This window comes from Poecilia formosa, unplaced genomic scaffold (genome assembly GCF_000485575.1).
Source record: "Poecilia formosa unplaced genomic scaffold, Poecilia_formosa-5.1.2 Scaffold157, whole genome shotgun sequence".
Classification (NCBI taxonomy): Eukaryota; Metazoa; Chordata; class Actinopteri; order Cyprinodontiformes; family Poeciliidae; genus Poecilia; species Poecilia formosa.
This window is the reverse complement of record NW_006800096.1, coordinates 1,110,434-1,129,970: the sequence shown is the minus strand read 5'-3', so window position 1 is coordinate 1,129,970 and position 19,537 is coordinate 1,110,434. Positions and strand designations below refer to the sequence as shown.

At 40.1% G+C, this 19,537-nt stretch overlaps 1 protein-coding gene and 1 long non-coding RNA gene across 2 annotated transcripts in view; one reads left to right on the top strand and one right to left on the bottom strand.

Moving 5' to 3' along the window:
- The window catches only part of LOC103146371 (ATP-binding cassette sub-family A member 1), a 209,605-nt gene that overhangs the window by 1,645 nt on the left and 188,423 nt on the right, over positions 1-19,537 (bottom strand). The window contains exons 48-50 of the mRNA XM_016677511.1: positions 16,878-16,981; positions 15,754-15,846; positions 6,526-6,769 (exon numbers count right to left, since the gene is read on the bottom strand). Of these exons, the coding sequence (XP_016532997.1) occupies positions 6,526-6,769; positions 15,754-15,846; positions 16,878-16,981 (441 nt within the window). The remainder of the gene's footprint in view (positions 1-6,525; positions 6,770-15,753; positions 15,847-16,877; positions 16,982-19,537) is intronic.
- On the top strand, positions 13,862-18,688 carry LOC107837603 (uncharacterized). The gene is made up of 3 exons (XR_001663644.1): positions 13,862-14,000; positions 17,245-17,249; positions 18,674-18,688. It is a non-coding gene; the product is annotated as an uncharacterized LOC107837603 (long non-coding RNA).

Below are 19,537 nucleotides of genomic sequence, written 5' to 3'. Positions count from 1 at the left end.
GGACTCGCACGGCGAATGTCAGCTTGAGATCTTTGACCAGCTGAGAAAGAGAATAAAACAACCATTCTCCTCTCTGTGATGAAAATATATTAGAAGACAAAATCAATCCTATGGCTTTCATAAAAAAAAAGAAAAAAAAAAAAAGTTGTGTGGGTTTCATTGTGTCGTATAAACACCGCGGCCGGCTTCGGCGGTAATGGCACGGCAAAAAAAAAAAACAAAAAAAAACTTTTACTCTGCAGAGCAAAAGCAGCAAAGAGGATCGTATAAAATGATAAGAGCATTGCTTTTTCATTAAATGGATTTCAATGGCTGTGTGAAAGTAAAAGCATGTGATTTATGAGGCTGCTTTTAAAATCATGGGGATAAGGAAAAAAATAAAGAATAGTCTTCTAGGCCAATCCTATCAGAGACTACTCAGAGTTTCTATCAATTAAAATGCCCTTTACGGCCACAAAATCTGCTCTGGCAGGAGGCAAATAAACTCGAGCGACAGGGCTTGAATTACCAGATGAACACATCAGTGTTGTGCCGAGCTGAAATATATTCTTTTGTTTCGTGAGACCCTGATAACTGGGAAAGAGAGATCTGTTAGCATTATTCTGTTTTAATTAACTAATGAATATAATCTGCAGCCTATTGTTTATTTTTTATATCTGCAGCAGCATTATTAAGAGAATAAGTGTTAATTATGCTGACATATTTAATTTGTCAATGAGAACATTTTATGAATTCACTTTGGAAAATGTGGTCAGACGACTTATGACTGAAAAGAAAAAAGCTGTATATATATATATATATATATAAAGGAAAATATAAGAAAGTTCATTTCAGAAATGTATATAGAAAAAGTTTTTTTTATACAAAAATAAAGAAATGTAAAACTAAAGATGAAGAACAAAAATGGACAAAGCTGAGTCAAGTTGTGTTTGGAGAGTTAATTCCTTCTTGCAGAAATGCTTCCTAATACAACATTTTTATATTTTTAGAAAGTCTGCTTATTTCCGCTCAGATCCACAAAGAAAACACTTCAGGCCCACGTGCTAAGTGCAAAGCGGCTCTGTTCGGACCTGCCAACTCTCACTTTTGGACCATGTGACCGAGGCGTGTTGTATGAGCTCGGCTGCTGAGGGAGAGCTTCAGCAAATTGGTTCAGGGAACGGCGTGAAACGTGGCGATTAGCTGAGCTGTGTATGTTTTAATTACTCTCCGTTTATTAGCAGTTATACGTTGGGAACCTGAAACGTCCCCTGGACACAAGTCCTGACGGCTAACGCAGAGCGTTAGCAGGACCGATGTCTTCCTTGGTAAGTGGTATTTGCCTTTCTGAAGTGCACAGGTTGCAGCTTAGTACAAGAAAAAACAGGAGGAAAAATAACAGAGAAGGAAAAACTGTGTGCTTTTTATTTTAAAGGAAATGAACGGACTGAGGCCAGACGGAGGAGTACGTCAATGTAATAAGATTTATTTTCCGAGGAACGTAAATACGAATTATATATATGTAAATAAAGCATCTAAATGTCAGACGTCTGATTGCATTTTTGAGCCAAGATAAATATTTAGCCGCAAGTATCAGTTGCCCACAAAGTTTTAAGAGTCCATGTTCAGATTTGCGTTCAAGGAGAAACTTCTCAAAACTTGCATGAATGGAAAAGCAGAAAGAAAACCTGTCGGAACATTAATAAATCAAGTGATCAATTTGTGGTTTTCACAGCCTCGAGTTGAATGCAGATTTTTAGATGGATTTTACGATAGACCAACACAAACCACTGCGTGATTGTATGATGATTTGTGGATTTCAAAATGTTTTCCTGGAAGGTGGGGCAGTGCAACTGGAAGAAATAACAAAAATCCAGTGCAACTACATAGTAAAAACTAAATAAATCCTCCTTATCCGTCATCAGGATTTTAAATCTTATTGCTTTTCTAAAACAAAGACGCAAAATTAGCTCCAACGATAAACCTGCGCGTGTGTGTGTCATGTGGCCGCTGCATGCTGGGAAACCTCACGACTAAGAAACAAGCAGCAGAGCCGCTAAAGCTCGAGTGCGCACGGCTGATGTCGGCTCATCAGCAGTGCGTATCAAGGTCAGGCTTGTCAAAGCATTTTGTCAGATGAAAGTGAGCAAGAGGATAAGAATGACAGTAGCAACAAATACCCTCTCTGCCCATCTCTGCGGGCATCTCTGACCCCGCTGCCGGCTGATATCGGTTTGATATGACGAGGCACGCTCGGAATTTGATATTCGCACTCAAGGCTGCGCAGTTATCCAGCAGAATATCCAAGTAGTGTTTGTGTTTAACTTTCCATAAGACCAATAGTTGGAGAGGTCTTGCATAGTGCAGCACTTCTGACTGAACACACACACAAAGAATCTTGTGCTGTGATGAGACCTAATTTTTTGCTTCCCCTAATGTTCCCTTTTTCTTATGTATCTGAGAACGACATGAACATCGTGCACCAGTGCAACTCGGTGGCATTTCTGCGATAACAGATGGATACAGGCATTAATTACATTACGGAGGGTAAACTCAGGTGTTGATTTGGAGACCACCGAGGCGTAACGCGGGAGGGGAAGGACGTCATTTACACAATTAACCTTTGTTTTGTAACAAAGGACGTGTTGCAGAGCGCAAAGGGATTTATCTAGAGATCATACGCACAATCTGCCAACACGCTAATGCATTGATGCAAAGTTCTAGGTTGGGAGTTCACTTCACAAAAACCTTTGTGATCACATTCCAGTTAGTGATGAGGGTTTCAGCTAGCTCAGTTAGCTGTCGGCTTAAGCGTGGAAATGAGATGAGAAATTTTTTGATGACTGGAATCAGAAACATTTTTTTTTGTTTTTTTAGCTCGGTTCACGGGTCAGTCAAAAATCGTTTTAAAGGTCTTTATCTGGCCATTGCACCATGTCTGCCTCCATACATGTCATTGTTCTGTGTGGATGCTGTTAATGTGCTAATGTTAGTATCTGTGAAGCCCTTAGAATGAAATCAGATGAAGCGCAGAGAAGTCATGAGTTACTTAAGAGGAAACAGACTTTTCTATACCCTGTCGAGACATTTCTCAAGTTCCTTCAGCCTGCAAAAAGACATATATAGAGTCCAATCAGTAGAATAAGCTTGATTTGGATCTTCCCATTTATCTATAAGCATCATCCCAGGTACCCAAATGGGGGGATGTTGATTTCATCTGCCGCTTGTACCATGTAACCGTATTATGATTCGTCCTAAACTTTGTGTCGGGGGCCATCAGGAAATAATGTTTGATTACAATCCTGATAAACAACAAATACTAATTTTACCAAAGTAATCCGTTTTAGACAATTCATAGAGAAAACTTGGAAATAAACTATTCCAGAAATGCAGCATTGCAACCACAAGCAATGATTAGAAGTGAACCCAAGAAAGCTATTTCACACCTTTCAGTTGTCAGTGATAATCTATGTTTCCATCTGCTCATTCATACTGGCCAAAAGTATATCACATTATGTGTATTAAAAAAAAAAGAAAAAAGAAAAGCACTAGCAGTGGAGTCCCAAGACTGTTGTTGTTGTTGCATGAATCCTCATAAACAAATATTCATTTGGCAAAAAATAGCAGAGCATGTTGGCATAAACCAATAAAGGACAATCAGTCCCACCATCAACAGGCTGCATGAAAAATGTGGACTCGTATTTTTCTGCTAATGGCCCCACGCTCTTATCTATCCACGTCTTTATAGTTAGAACTGCTTCATGGTCCAATAAAATCAACATAAACTGAACGTGGCACCTTCAGCAAAAATGCATGACACATTTTGAATAAAAAAAAAACAAAACAAAAAAAAAAAAAACTATTTGTTGCCTTCCTTCTCGTCGTGCTTTGGCGACAAATTTGAACAGTTTTCCAAATATCGTCACGATAACGTTTTGTCTTCTGGGCCCAGACTGTCCTCTGAAAGACGAGTGACACCGTCACGTTCTCCTGTGAGGTCCGCACCGTCCCCGCAATCACCATCACCAGGCCGTGTCGATCAATATTAATTGTAGTTCAAGTTGGGTGTTATGCTATAGGTCGAGGCTGTGCTGTATAAATCAGCAGCTGAAAGGTGACTGTCTGGGTCTCTGCAGGCTCCGCATCCCGATCCCCTCTGTGTTATAAGACCCTGACCTTCTGGTTTAGGTATGATTTATTTACTGCCTTTTATCTGGTAAACACTGACCAGAGCACAAACGGCAGCAGCTGACACAAACGTTCAGAGACGCGTTCCAAGGTTGGCAGCTGCAGCACGGCTGAAGTTGAAACATGGCTCGAGTTAAACGCTTACCATAAATATTAATTAAAGCATTTACTTTCTGATGTGTGTTTTAAATACTTAATTGGACGGCTAAATGACTCCTGAAAGACGCATTTTACACAAATAACACCCGCAAAGACGGCATTCATCCCAAATTACAAGCCATCCACACGGGGATCGTGTTCATAAAATTCTGACAGTAAAACTCTTAATATTGCTGCTGTATCCTTTATACAGCGCAGATAATTTGATTAAAATACAGCAGAGAGACCGTAAAGATGCCTCCCATCTGTGTCTGTTTTTGCTCCTCTCTCAGCGAGGCGGACTCATGACCTTTCCAGACCTACGAGAAGTCATCCCCCACCTCCCCGTCTGGTCATCGGCTGTGGAGCTAATAGAGGGTTTGTAAGACCAATCACACCCACACTCACCACTCACTGCCTGATTGTATCAGACCTCTGGGGGCGCGAGGGAAAACACAAGGTGAAGACAGTCTGAGGCATCCAGTACTCGGCTTATTTTCAACAAAAAGGTATAGCGCTTGGGATGAAATATAGAGAAGATTATATATATATATATATATTTTTGGCATCCCAGGTGGAAATGTGTCAAAAGCCTTAAAGTAAATGAGAAATAAATTAATCTTTTAGTGCAAAAGCATAAATAAACCCAACATTATTTTACATACGTTAATTCAGATGGGGGTAAAAGTCTGATGAAGCATTGGATCATGCTTCTCTAACAGATATTTTATGCTATTGGCAAGGAAATACAGTATAGCTCAATCAATGTCCAAAAACACATGGCAGATTAACTCAGAAATGAGACGAGTGTAATGGAGTGGACTCAGGAGGATCTAGAGAGACGGTGCAAAGGGGAATGGTCAGCAAAGACAAAGTGTTATCTCAAGGAGATGTACAAAATACTGTCAGGTAAACCCTACCAAAACTGTGTACTGTGGCCTGATATTTAATGATGACTATGTGGAAAAGTATAAAGTGTCTGATGTGGAAGATGTGTCATGAGGGACTCAACTAAGAAACTGGAAATGGGTTGTCGTCAATTGGTGTTTCAGATGATAATGACTCAAAATAAAACGGTCGAATCGACAAAAATCTGATCATTGGACATAAAATCATCGTTCAGCAATGAACAGAGGTAAATCCTGTAGGAAACCCGGGAGGTGAGCTGAAGAAAAGACTCAAGATGATCTAGAAGAACGGTTCTCAGTCCTGGTCCTCACGGCTCTCTGTCCTGTCCTAAAACAAATGATTGTATTCCCTTCCTAAGCATGCCACAAAACACTGCAGAGGCATGTTAATCAATACTTAAAGTCCGGTGCGTGGAGACGGGAAAACGCTTAGAATATGAAGGACGTCGTATGCGTCTGCAGACGCCAAGATATACGAGATCGGTACTGTGGAACTGTCTTGGCTATTACGTTCTACTGGTTACTTGAAAATTCCTAGAGTGCACCGCTGATGGATTGTTCAAGTAGTAACCCAATAAGCTGAGCTGCTATAGAATTATTGGTAAATATCAGTCTTTTTCAGGAAAAAAAGAATTTCAGGGTCAAAATGTCTCCCTTGTACAGTAAAACTGGCTAAAAATCAATAGTTTGCTCTCAAGCATAAACACAAGAAATATTTATCATTCTCAACATCATCATTTATTTGTCAAAAATGCACTCCCGAAGAAGTTCCCCACGAGGATGAAAGTGAAGCTCCGCAGTTTGTACTAATAAATCTGGGTAATAGAAAATCAATCACCACCAAAGTAACTTCCTAAAGTAAAGACTTGTTCTTTTTTAATGTACTACCACAACAAAAATGTGTTTTAAGTCTCTTGTGTGAAAAATGACTCGTTTTACAACGTCAGTAAATTGAATGATGGAAAACTAATGAAATGTTAAAAGTTGAGCTGAAAAATGTTTCATAGTTTAGAACAATAATGTCAAAAATGCACATGATACCAAAGCTATGGCTTTATTTATCTGACCCATTTCAAGCTGGGGGTATGTAGGCAGACTCAAATCAATATGGACTTTATGCACACAGTATTAAGTACAAGTTTTTGTAACATTTTGCAGAAGCTTTTCAAAACTTAACTTGCATATCCTATCATTTAATTCTCCTTTCATACACAATTTTCACACATGACCCATGATTTCAAACAAGACAAAAAGTTTTTAATCAATAAAGTGAGGCTTGTTTTTTTGGTGGTGTTTTTTTTTTATGTCTCACCTGATCCAGAGTTGTCTGGGACACGGAGTAGTCCTCCACGGCCAGCCTGCGCTGATTTCTGGTGAACTGGCTGAAGATGCTGGCCAAAGCTCCCTGTGTGTATGGGAGTTGGTACTGGAGTGTGTTGTGGTGTTTCTCCTTGAGAACGCTGTCCGGGAAAGTCAGCCGGACGAAGTCCTCGACTGGTCTGAGGGCAGGAGGGGAGCCGCCGACGCGCACGATCACCGTGTAGCCATCGCCAAACCTGGAACAGAGTTAGTAGACATTCGGCATTTGATTTTCTGTGGTGACTGTATAAAAAGATGGAAGCATCCAATACTGACCATAAAGTAAACAATATTTAACTTGATAGAAAAAGTTTATTGTTGTGACCTTGTATTCGGTAGACGTTTTGAAACTGCTCGTTGTCCAGACACCAAAAAACATTAACTTATTGTCAGAAAATGGATGGATGTTTGTTTTTTAAGCGGTTAGACTGCTTTTAGAAGCAACTGAGACGCAAAAGGAAGTACAAAAACAATGCAAAAGTACATTTTACATAATAGGTCCCTTTTAAGTTTGGCTGAGAATAAGGGCACTGTGTCGACATGTTTTATATTTTTTAGAATCTGTAATAAGCTGCTCATTTAAATATAAAAATCACAAAAAATGTTGCTCGTACTAAAGCTACAGCAATGCTTCAGTACTGTGATTGTGTCTAATTTTATTAGTGTACGTTCACACTCAGCGGCATTAACAGCACCTCTCATAAAGAAAGGAGGTCTAAAAAAGTGGTAGTGTCATCATTGCATGGTGACAATACCACTGTTACGAACTCAAGCTAAAAATGTTCAATTGAAAATAAAATAATTCTCAAAAACATTAACAAGCCCCACGTAATTATTATTATCTTTTTTTTGCTAAAACTATGCATAAAAAGTCATCACAGACATAAATATTGTCATAAACGAGGCTAAACTCTAAACCTAATTAGCATTCCACGTCTTTGAATATGTGTTATGTCTGCTGAGCAGCAAATAAAAACTCTGTGCCTTGTTATTCTGTCATTAGTACTCCTATGACCCCTTGTTTTCTGCCTAATTAATTCCCTGATGTTGGATTTACTCTCAGAAATGTCCATTGTGGCTTGTACTGAGCTTCGTGTAACGAGTGTTGGAGCCCCCTCAGTGACAATTAGAGATGTGGTGGATAAACCAAGCCTGTGTGATCCCAAAGGGAGGGAGGAGGAAGTGAAGCACTGCTGCTACTGAAAGGCACAAGCAAACCTCATAGGTGGCCAGGATCCTTGAGTCAGAACATGAGAAATTAGACTTAAAGAGTCAAAATGTGGCAATATTGCGAGTTACTACAATTATTTTGCACTAGATTTTATTTGGAATCGGATTGTTTATGTTTAGTGGTTTCATATCTGCTTTGAAGATGAGTTTCCTTGAAACTCTGCCAGTAATAACGCTGTTTTAACAAATGTTTGTAATTTCCTGAAACATGTTTTAGGAGACCGAGGGGCATTTATTTCCTACGTAAAAAATATTCAAGCGGTATTTCGTCTGCTACAGGCTTCTTGGAACAGTAAACCACTCACGTTACACTTTTGGTCAAAAAAGAAAGAGATGTTTCCAAAGACCTTCCCAACGTGAGCACATCAACCCGTGCCAAGTCTACAAGTTTTAGCAGGATGTAAAAAAAAAACAAACAAAAAAAAAACAACTAAACCTTTCATCTTCAGACTGATCACAGCCGTTAACCTCATGCCTAACTTCTGTGGCAACTCCAGAACAAACAAACCAGGCCTCATGCATTCCCAAAATGTGACTAACTCAAGAAACTTTCAGAATGCTACACAAGATTTGCAAATATGCCAAACTGTAGCCCAGGGGGAAATTCCCACCTGCTTGTTCCTTGGCAGTTTCTCCAACATTGCCAATCTTATCTAATCAGTGTACACAGCAAGTCACATAACAAAGATATTGTCTATGGAGACATCGCTCCATAGGATGTCACAAATAAAGCCAAACTTTGTCTTCATAATTAAAAGAGCTAATAGTAATTCTAGTATTAAATAATTTCAATGCAAGAAGGTTCAAACAGGAAATCTGGAGAGTCACAGAGGACTCCGGTGCTGCTTTGTCACAATCACACTGTGTGATCATGCACATAAAACACTTTTAAGCAAGCAGCCTCCTTTTGTTTTTTTTTCCACTGAATAACACATTTTTGATTCAATGGAACTTAAGGAAAAGCCTTCCATATAGGAATGTTTTTATCAGCCATAAAGAAATAAATGTGAAACTTTCTGAGCTCAAACTTTGGCTGAACTGTTGAGGTTTGTTGGTATAACACTTTGAGTCAGCAGCTGAAGTTTGACAGATTTTTTTTTTTCTAAATCTTTTAGGAAATATAGGAAGCAGCAATCTGGAGCTTAGAGTTTAGCACGGTTGCAAAATCTTGAGAAGAATTTTGGAGAAACCTCCAGTGCACTGTTGATTGGTATGTAAAACATTTGTGGAAACGTAAAATCAACAGGTGTCCGTCTTTCTTTGAGGTTTTCTACACATTTTTGTGTCTAAATTAAAAAAATTCAGCCACAGATACTATAAATATAAATCCAAGCATTCATAATCTGCAAAATATTTGGATGGATGGGTGAATTTTTCCATACTGCCTTGGAACCTCTATGTTTTCTTGTAAATGTTCTTAAATGAAATTTATAAATCAGGTATTTTTCACAAACTCTAGCCAGAAACCTGTCATGTAAAAAACCCCCAATAATAATCAACTTCTTTTCTTTAGGATACAACAGATTAAAAAGACAACAGTCCCCCATCAAGGTTGAGACCATTGCCTTTTGTGCTATATCTGAGATAAGCTTAGTCTAACAACGTTCAAACTCAACCAAGCTGCACAAGTCCAACTTTCTAAAAACACTGCAGCGAGACACCTACTTCAGTGGAAAGCAGGCTTTCCGTGACAGAAAAAAGCCCTTATCAATTAGCTCTCCCTCAGTCTGTCCCTCTGCTTGCCTTTTTATTTCCTCTCTTGTTGCACCACGGCAGAGATTTCAGGCACCACTTTGAGGGAAATAAGTCTTTTTATATGCTCATATTTTTCCTTCCCCTCTAAATCCACCAGAATCCACGTTCTTTCATCCTGGACACACCGTCTCGGCTCCTCTAAAAGAACTTCTGCAAGTGTGCGGAACGGGGGGAAAAAAGCCGCAGATATCAGTAAATAGGGCCTGCACTGCCACACGTGGGCCGGTGTTTGAAACAATAAATTAGGTTTTAAACTGGTGATTTGAAAACCACATAAAAGCAAGATCTTAGCAACTTGGGGCTAACTTCAGCCCGGGAGGAAATAATGAATGGGTTATATTTACAGTCATGACTGCACACATTGTCACAGCTAATCCTTTCAGAATATTTTACATTTCAGATATGATACAGCAGCTCAACACAGCGTGGCAGAGCAGCTGTAATTTCAACAGCATGGTCACCCCTCCCACCCGACTCTTTTCCCCTTTCTTCATTTTCATTATTCTGCCTCAATCTTCTCCTCCACCGTGGTATGCCTGGTAGTCATTCTTCCATGTAATTTAAAACAAACAACAGCCAGACACAGATAAGAGCATGACGGGCTGAAAATAATTCGGCTGCCTCTCTTCGTCTGCGGGAGCCCAGAAAGGTCATCAGTGCTGCTGCCAAGTCACAACGTTTGTGTGCACAGGGAGGGGAGGGGCAACTGCAGGGCGAGAGGTCAGAGTGGGGCTTGGGTGGTCTGACACTTTGATCCAATATGAAGAAGCTTCTAGTTGGTGCTTTCAGAGTAAAGATGCTCTGATCCAGGAGGAGAACAGCTGATAAAAGTGCAAAATTATTCTTCCCTAATTTAAGAGTCAGATGGTTGAGAAGGAGCGAATGGAGATCGTCTACTGTACACTGGTGGTGCATTTTTAGATTATAGCTTTTTTTTTTTGGCAAACACCCGTGTTGGTGCTACAAATATTTTATGTAAAAACTTATTTTTGTTATTTTTTATAAAAGAAATTGGAATACATTCAACACTGGATTGAGGAAATGTAAAACACTGTAAGAAAACAAAAAAGAAAACTTTGACAGACCTTCACATATTCAGGAATTATTCCTATTATTATAAGAAAGATTTATTGTTTAAATCATTATGCCATGACTATTGATCAAAATATCTTACTGTAATCACAATAGACTTTTTTTTTACATATAGACATGTTAAAAATGCGACAATTGATAAAAAAAATAACTATTTTAAATCTCATTGCAGTCTTTTTAAGGTAACTATATGGATGCAAATGCATTACAGCAATTATATCCTCTATTGATGCTCTCATGTAAGCAACAATGGAGAAAATAGAGAAAGTCAAACTGACAATCCAACTAGTTTTTGAAGTTTTGCAACATAATTCATTGGAAGCTACTGCTGCCACAATAAATAAAAAATACATAAATAAAAAATAAATTCTTCACGAAAACATTAGCAATATGACAGACGTGTTTTTAAATCCCTGTTAAGTCTCCATCGCTGACGTTCTCCTGGCCTTCTCTTCATCATCAAATAAAACGCCACTCAATCTCCAGTTTATGAATTTCAATTCAAGCTGGAGGCTTGAGCTGCATGGACACTGGCCATGCATTCGATGGCCGGGTTTGTGGCTCCAAACGCATCACAGTTTCTCTACAATCCCGGCTGCGTTCCAGGCTCCAGCCTTTCCTTCTACACTTTCTTTTAAAATGAATGCAACTATTGTGAACTACAATCTCGAAAATAGTTGAAAGTGTATCATAAAACAAACAAACAAACAAACAAAAAAAAAATAACAACAACAAAAAAAGAAAGAAAATTGATATGAGTCTTTTAATTAGAGTTGGTCTTGTATAAGACCTTTGACAAAAAACAATCTTGAGAAAAAAAAGCACCACTGGTACCGCAAGACAAACATTGGGATGAGATATTCCCAGAATTCTGTGTTACAGAATTAAACGTCAACAACAGGGCTATCTGCAGGGGTACTGAAATGTGAAATGTAATGTGTTGCTTTAAAGAAAATGTAATTTTTTTTTTTTACAGCCAAACAAACTCATACAGATTTCAGATGTAGTCTGTCGTCTGCAAATTTTAAGGCTGCTTGTAGACGTGACGGCAAACAACAAAACGTTTCAAGCAGAGCAGTTTCAAACAAATTAAAGTCGTCCTGCAGCTATCAAAGCTGAAGATGTGCATTCTGAAAGTCAGCAGCCCTTACACAGACAGTCCACCCGATGCACCATCTGTCTGACAGCGCCGTGTCTTAATTACACCTACGATGTTGATGCATTGTAAACCGTAAAGAGGATTATTTTGCCATCCATCTCTGCGGTTTGACAAGCACTTAAAAGCACTAAAGTATTTACTTAATGGCGTACCTGCAGAGCTTGACGCACAGCGAGAAGGAAGGAGTTTATTGGACTTCTCCATGTCAACTTCAGGAACTGATCCAAACTTTCAGAGGCTTCCTCTTGTAAAAGAAAACACTCCAGCATTACCTTAATGCATTAAAGCCACTCTCTGCCCCACTTTTTTTTCTTTTTTCCTTTTTAATATGGTGACGCATTTTGACCGTGAAGAGTATAAGACTCCTGGCTGTTGGATGTGCTTAACTGCAGGTACTCTATGAAGAGGCGATATGAATGATATCAATCAGTGGAAAATCCTGCAGTTGGCTAGACGGTGTCCTTCCTAACTGACAAGATTATGGGGAAGCTTTGAAGCTGCTTTTATTGGTTCCTCCACTTCATTTGGGTTTACTTAACACCTGGGAGCTTTCATATGAGCGCACCACCATACTAAAAACCAATTTATAGCCTCCTGTGCATTTTTTTTTTTGCTTATTTATTCCTCACCATCTCAGTCCGCTTTTCATAAACTCCTGAAATGTGAGTGATTTAAGGGATGCAGTATATGAGGAGGGGATAAACAGATGGATGGGGGATAACGAAGAGGCTGCCCGCCGTCTCAGAAGGGACTGCCCAAAACTTAATCTTCAGCCTTCTTTTCCACCTGATGACCACCTCAGCAGCGGCAGAAATTGGCTCTTTTTGTGCCTGACTCACACAAAGGCAGGTTTATTAAAGCAGCAGCAGGCGGGTGTTTCACCGATAACCAAAAAGGTGAAATGATGAACTAAAGGGGACAGCGCTAACAAAGACGACTGTAAGTACAGAAAATGGCGGCGAGAGACAAACAAGGACAGTGCAGTTGGGGGGGGGAGAGGGAGGGTTGGAAGGAGAGAAGGATTCTGGGAGGAAGCGAGGGAGCGAAGGGTTGTAAATGTTTGAGGGTAAGCATGTATTACATATGAGCCACGGGGGGTCAAAACTGTGCGAGCCGCCGTGGTGAGACGCCACGCGCTCGTTTCTGGGGCTTGTGATGGAAAAACGAAGGAGGAGCAAGTGGCGAGGGGATGAAGTTGGTACCCCCCCCCCCCCCCCGCTTTGCAGGTCAAGATGCTCTCGCCATGTGACAATGGCATGCATCGCCTATCTCTGATTCAATGCCTCCCTCATTGCCTCACAGAAGCTTCTCCTTCTGCAAGCTGCTACTTGTGCAAACCTGGCCTTTTTCTGTTATATTAAAAGGTAGCAGCTAGTAAAATATTCAACACTCTTTTGTGATTACGTCATGTTGCAGTCGTCATCTTACTTTTAATGTGTTTTCTTAGGATTCATAGTGACAAAGTAGTGTACACTTCTAAAGTAGAAGGACTTTCCTTTTGTTTTTACAACATTGACTAGTAAATAATAGTGTGTTCACTCCCTGTTTACCATGACACCTCCAAATAAAAATTGAGTGAAATTAATTGCCTTGAGAGGTCAGCTGACTATTAAGTACAAATGTGCAACAGAGGATTTACTAAGAGAAAATCAGTGAACAAACTGCCTCATGAAGACCTAGGGACAACAGTAGACACGTCAGCGATAAAGCTGGGCATTAATTTAAAGCAGATGTACCTCTCTAGAAAATTACCAAGCTTTGAACCTCTCACAAAAATTGTTCAATCCATTGTCTGAAAATGGAAAGGCCACAGGACAGAAGAAGAGCAATAAGAGAAGATGCGAAGAGACCCCTGATGATTTCCAGAGATCCATTTTTCTGGTGGGTGAACTTGCTGAACCCTTTGTTATGTGCTCCATGGTCCTAATGGTAGAGAAAGTTGTTTTTTGGAAAAGAAAAACTATAAGTCTTCCCATTTGCCCATTGCTACACCACAGTAAACATGTAAAATAAGTTGCTCTGCTGAGGGTTGGACTTTGTGGGCTGACTAACGCTAGTCAGTTCTCTCCTCATTTGCCAATGCTGATTGCTAAGTCACTGATTCTGAACAGTTTATCGGTTCTGAACTTGAAAATGAAGACCTGGAGAATCGTTTCCCTCTGGTCTGATGTGACCAACGTCTGGCAACAGATGTGTTAGGATGGGATAAACTGATCTTAGTAGAGGTGCAAAACTGCTAGAAACATGCCCCGAAAGCAGTGGCGCAAAAAGTGGGTATGCAGCGCATGCAATGCATAGGGACGCAGCACCAGAGGGGGCGCCAAAACCCCGTCTGGAGGGGGCGGCGCCCCAATGATACCTTCGCATACACTTCACCGCGCCCTCACGCTCCTTCACCTCACGCACATAATGAGATAAATCTAGCGCGAGTTTCACCCTTAACGTATCCTCGCCTCGGGAGGGGGGGTTGGGGAAGCGAGCGTATGTTTTCTACACTGACGTTCCTTCCTTTTATGTTTTCGCATCCACCTGAATAATGTGCAGTTGCGCCACTGCCCAAAAGACTTGGTTTGTATTCGTAAAACGACAAACAAAAAGAGCGTGCAAACTTCTCCATTCACTTCACAGTTATGTTCTGCTTTGTGTCGGTCTATCATCAAATCCCGATGAGACACTTTGACGCTTGTGGGTATAACATGACCAAAAGTGGAAAGGTTCAAGAGGCTCTTTGTGTGACAATTTTGTTTTTGTGTGTGTGTGCAAATTTCAACAGTATGCGCGCGCGTGTGAGTGTGTGGATGATGTGGCACAGCACAAACGTGGAAAGATAGTGACAAGGAAAGAAAACAGAGAAGACATTGCTTAATTGCCTTTTCAGTCATTAACAGGGTCTCACACCTCATGAAACATTAATTACACTGAGCGCTGTGGAGATAGGGAAGCTTAATTAGAAATTATTCACTGCACAGCGAGAGCTGAGCGATAGTATTTCTGCGGCGTGTAAATTGTCCGTGTGAGATCTAAAATAAGCGCAGCGAAAATCTATGTAGACGCAGCTCTTATCTGGTTCCCCCCCCCTCACATGCTTGTCTTGTGAAGTGAGATTCCCTTTTTACCTAACAGCAAGCGGAGTGAAGTGGGACATGTGTTCACCTCCCTGTCCCCACATTGTCTCGCGTTGCTCCTACCTATCTGATAACTCCCGCTTACTTCATAAATTATTTACACCACTCTGCTCGTGCCCTTACGTTCAGGACGTAATTGACGGAGAATTTGCCTGCTACCCTAACATCTGGGAGGGACTGATTAGTTCAAACCCTCCCACTTTAGTCCTTCACCTCAACTCTCCCCATCTTTTAATAGCCCTTCCGAAAGAGCGGCAATTGTTTCTCTCCTTTGCAGTGATCTAAAAACCGCAGTTATTCATGTGACATTAACGCTCTTGATGGGAAATACCCTTGACGCTGCCGCCCCCTTCGTGCTGCTCCACACGTTTCCCCTAATCCCCTGCACAACTTGACAAATGGTCCGCTCCACCCCCTCGTCTCAGGTGTATTGATCCGACTCTCCACCCAGCGATTGCCACCGCGTAATCCTGTCAGGAATTTTGTTCCCGCATGTGTGTGTGTGTGTGTGTGTGTGTGTGCCTGCCGGTTGAACGTCATTCCTCTCACAAGCTCAAACAAAAGGAGCGGCAATAACGTCAGCCGACTGTACCCGAGGTAATGGACTGGCCTCTTTGCGGTATTAAATGGTGGCTTTTGAAAATGTCGCATAAAAACACGAAAAAGCAAGTGCAACATCTGTCGAGGTCTGTTTGAAGAAGAGAGTTTAGCTGTGGAGTTTTCTTTCACTTTAGTTGAAAAAGTTTTAGTTGATATTTAAAATTGTGGTACGCTCTTTTAACACCAGTTTCATATTCGGAGACAAATTGAGAGTCCTCACCTGTTTTTCAGATGCTGGATGCTTCCGAGGCATTTGAAGCGGCCATTTACCATGATGGCCATGCGAGTGCACAGCGCTTCGCACTCCTCCATGCTGTCGGAAGATACAAGAGGGAAGGTAATAGAAAAAGTAAGCTTTTGACCAAGTGTGTTTTTCTTTTAAAACAATGGGACCCTAAGAGAAAACAGCGACGCTTCTGCGACTTTTTAACCTTCATACGGACTTTCAGAGCTCACTTCTCTCTAAGTAAAAGCTTTTGGTCTGAGTGTTTTACTCATCCGTTCTGACACCTTAAATGGAGGACAAATATGGTAATTAGGTTGAGTACAGAGTGCCATCTGCAGCCCTATTATCTATTATCTTTTTTTTATTTTTTTTTAAATATTTTTTATTGTTGAGCCATAGCTTGAGCCAAAAGTAGCCGAAGCGAAACCTCCGACAGCCTTCTGAAGTACGGCACAATTAGTATTATGAGTTTGTAAAACCCGATGAATTTGCCACCTAACAAAACAGAACCACCTGGTCATGACATGGACAATTGGACGCAGCTCTGCCACATTGCCTGCGACAACAACAAACGCTTTTTATTCCTCCATCAAAGGAGCCAGTGTAATGAGGAGAATCTATTCTGAATGAAACTGAGCCGGGGGGAACAAATGCTTCGGTTCGGGGAATGTTAAAATGAGTGATGAAGTAAGCAAACAATTACATTTCCCTGCTTATTTTTTCCTCAACGGGAGGAAACAAAAGTTTGGGAACTTAAGTTTGCTTCAGGAAGTCTTGGGTAATGAAAAGACTCTAGAACTGATATTGACAGTTTCCCCCTTTTCAAAGAAGGCAAAAAAAAAAAAAAAAAAAAGCTGCAGTCAGTCGATATGCCCTCACGCTTCATGAAAGCTTTATAGCAGCCAGTGTGTTTCTGGCAGGCAATATTAACTGCCACTCTGGAAACAATACCTCTCGACGAAACGGGGACTTCAATCAATTATAATTACAATATTTATGGCTCCCATTCGCTTACAGAAAACATGTTTTCCGCACTTTTCTGCCCCGGAGGAGAGTCTAAATATTTTTGACTGGGTGAGCGCATCAAAGGGGGATCGATGAGACGAGTGGGGTCCCACCTGTGCGATGTGAGAATGACTGAGCGTCCCTCTTTGATGACACTCAGGATGCAGTCCCAAAGGAAGCGTCTGGCTTTGGGGTCCATCCCGGTGGTTGGCTCATCCTGCGGTAAATAAAAAAAAAAAAAAAAAAAAAAATCTGCTTTCATTTTCTTTTGAAATCATCACATTGTTTAGGAAGAAAAACTGCAGTGTGGAGCTGTTCATCACCACCTGAGATAGAAATTCAGTGCCTTGCAAAGCAAAAACCCTTGAGCTTCCTTTTACATGCTGTTGCATTATAACAGCAAGTTTAAATGTGTTTTTGTTTTTTAAATTATACTTTACCAAAAATAACAAACCTACAGTGCAAACAGTGCAAGGAGAGAATCAGTCTTGCACATTTAGAGACGGACATTTTTCCCACTTCTCCTTGCAAATAGCATTTTATTTAGAGGTATCAGAATAAAGGGGGCTAAAAATGAAATCCCCACTTTAATAAAATATTATTTTAGTCAATGTACCATTTTCATTTCGCTTCACATTTATATGTGCTGAACAAAGTTGGAATGTTTACTACATCAATTCGAGAATGAAACAGATTTGACCAAACCAGAAGCTAAAGGAGAAGCTTTTAACTGAAAAATCTTCTTAACATGGAAAATATTAGGTGAATAATTTATGTCTTAATGATGTATTTTTAAAAATATATATTGTAAATAGGATCAGAAACATCATCAAGCAGATGTTTACTCCAAGGAAGACTTTGACACATACATTTAGTAAACATGTCTAAATAGTTTTTTTTCAGTGAAAGGTTGGCACATATCTGCTTGTTAAAGCTGATAATAGACATAAAACATATATATTTTTAAAAAAGGAAATGTTTATGTATGTAAATATTTAAGGAAACTGACTTTTTCAAATCATATTTTTGTTCTACTTTTCAGTTATCTGGTATGTAATATATATTAAAAAAACTCACAATAAAACAATTTTATCATCTTCAATTAAAAAAAGTGAATTTTTGTATCTTACAATATTTTCAACTTGCCAAATTTGGCCTGCATAGCAAAAAGTTTGGATGCAACCGTTCACATAAGATCCCCGAAAAACGCCATTTGGTTGTAAATATGAAAATATGTCACAATACTCAAAGAGTATGGATAGCTTTTTTTTTCTTTTTTACAAAGCACTGTAGGTGGGCTTTGAAAACAAAACAAAAACGATGCAACGAAGGGCAATCAAATGTCTTTTAGATCTGTAATTGGGAATATTTTTTGGAACATTGGAGCGCCATCTGTTCAGTGAAGTCCCGTATCTGCCAAGGTGCTCTGCAGCTGTTCCACGGGCACGTAACACAATTAATAAGAAACAAAAAGAGACATTTAGAAGCCCGCAGACATGCAGCGCATGGGGATCACTTTCTGACCACAACCCCCGCGCGCACATAACGAGGACGCAGGCTGAAGCCCAGGCAGGCTCAGCTCAGCACAACTCAACGCGGAGACACACAGAGTGCCACTGCTGTTTCTCTTTTTCCTCAGGGCCTGTCTGTTCACACACGATTAGAGTGACAGTCCTCAGACTGACTGGTTTCATTCCAGACTTCCCTCAGAAACCGAATCCTACAAATCCCACGGGTTTGGTCAGGCTGCCCAACGCAAAAAAAAAAAAAAAAACCTATGTGATGCTGCCTCAAGGCTGACTGGGCTCCCTGGGCTACCACACAATGCTTAAATTGACACAGACACAGATGCCACATTATCCCCTCAGCTTTAAAGTGAAGGCTAACTTGGCTGCAGGGACTAAATAAGGCAGTTTGGAACGGTGTGCACAATTTGATCCCGCCAAAGCTGTAAAGATTATCCTATTACATGTAATTTATTGTGGATTATTTTTCTTTACCGCGCTGAAGTTATTGGAAGCATAAACTTATGAACTGCTTATGCATACATTAGAGTGCGAGAGGAGGAAATGGTGAGTAATTCAGCGAACCAAACAGATGTCATATTGCTACCCGAGCTCACAGGAAATCACGCGTTTGGCACATTTGGAGTTTCTCTTTATTACTTACGAGGAGGTATATGGTTACAGTTTGCTTTGTGTGCTTGGTAGCGGGAGAGGCTTGCATGAAAACGTGATCCGAAATGGCCTTCGGCAGAACATAGATGGCTATCATTTCATGACAATTTAGACTTGAATGTGGATCCGGATGGTTATTTTAGTCACGGGCCGTTTATGGCATATGATAACACCTAAAAAAATATATGTATATACATTTCCAAGTAAATCAAATCAAGTAAATTACTCCAAGAAAAAAAGCACAAGATGTGTCTAATCTAATCCTTGCTTTTAATGTTTCTTTATGGAAGAAAAGCAGAACCGTTTCCTACATAAACATTTATACAAATATAAAACAGTCTCTCATACCTTCTTTCTTCAAAATCTGCTTCCAAAGACAGACGTTTCTGCAATCCTTTAGAGTGGTCTTGATGATTATCAAGGCTTTTTGAAGGTCTTTCAGTGTTTTTCCCCTGCTTTCATACTCATTTGGTGACCGCTAGTATTTGACCATTTTCAGATAATTATGTTGTTTGCTAAACCACTCAGCTCTGAAATATAAATAGCTCAAATATAATTAAAAAACAAAACAAAAGAAAACTAAAGGTGGGTTTCCA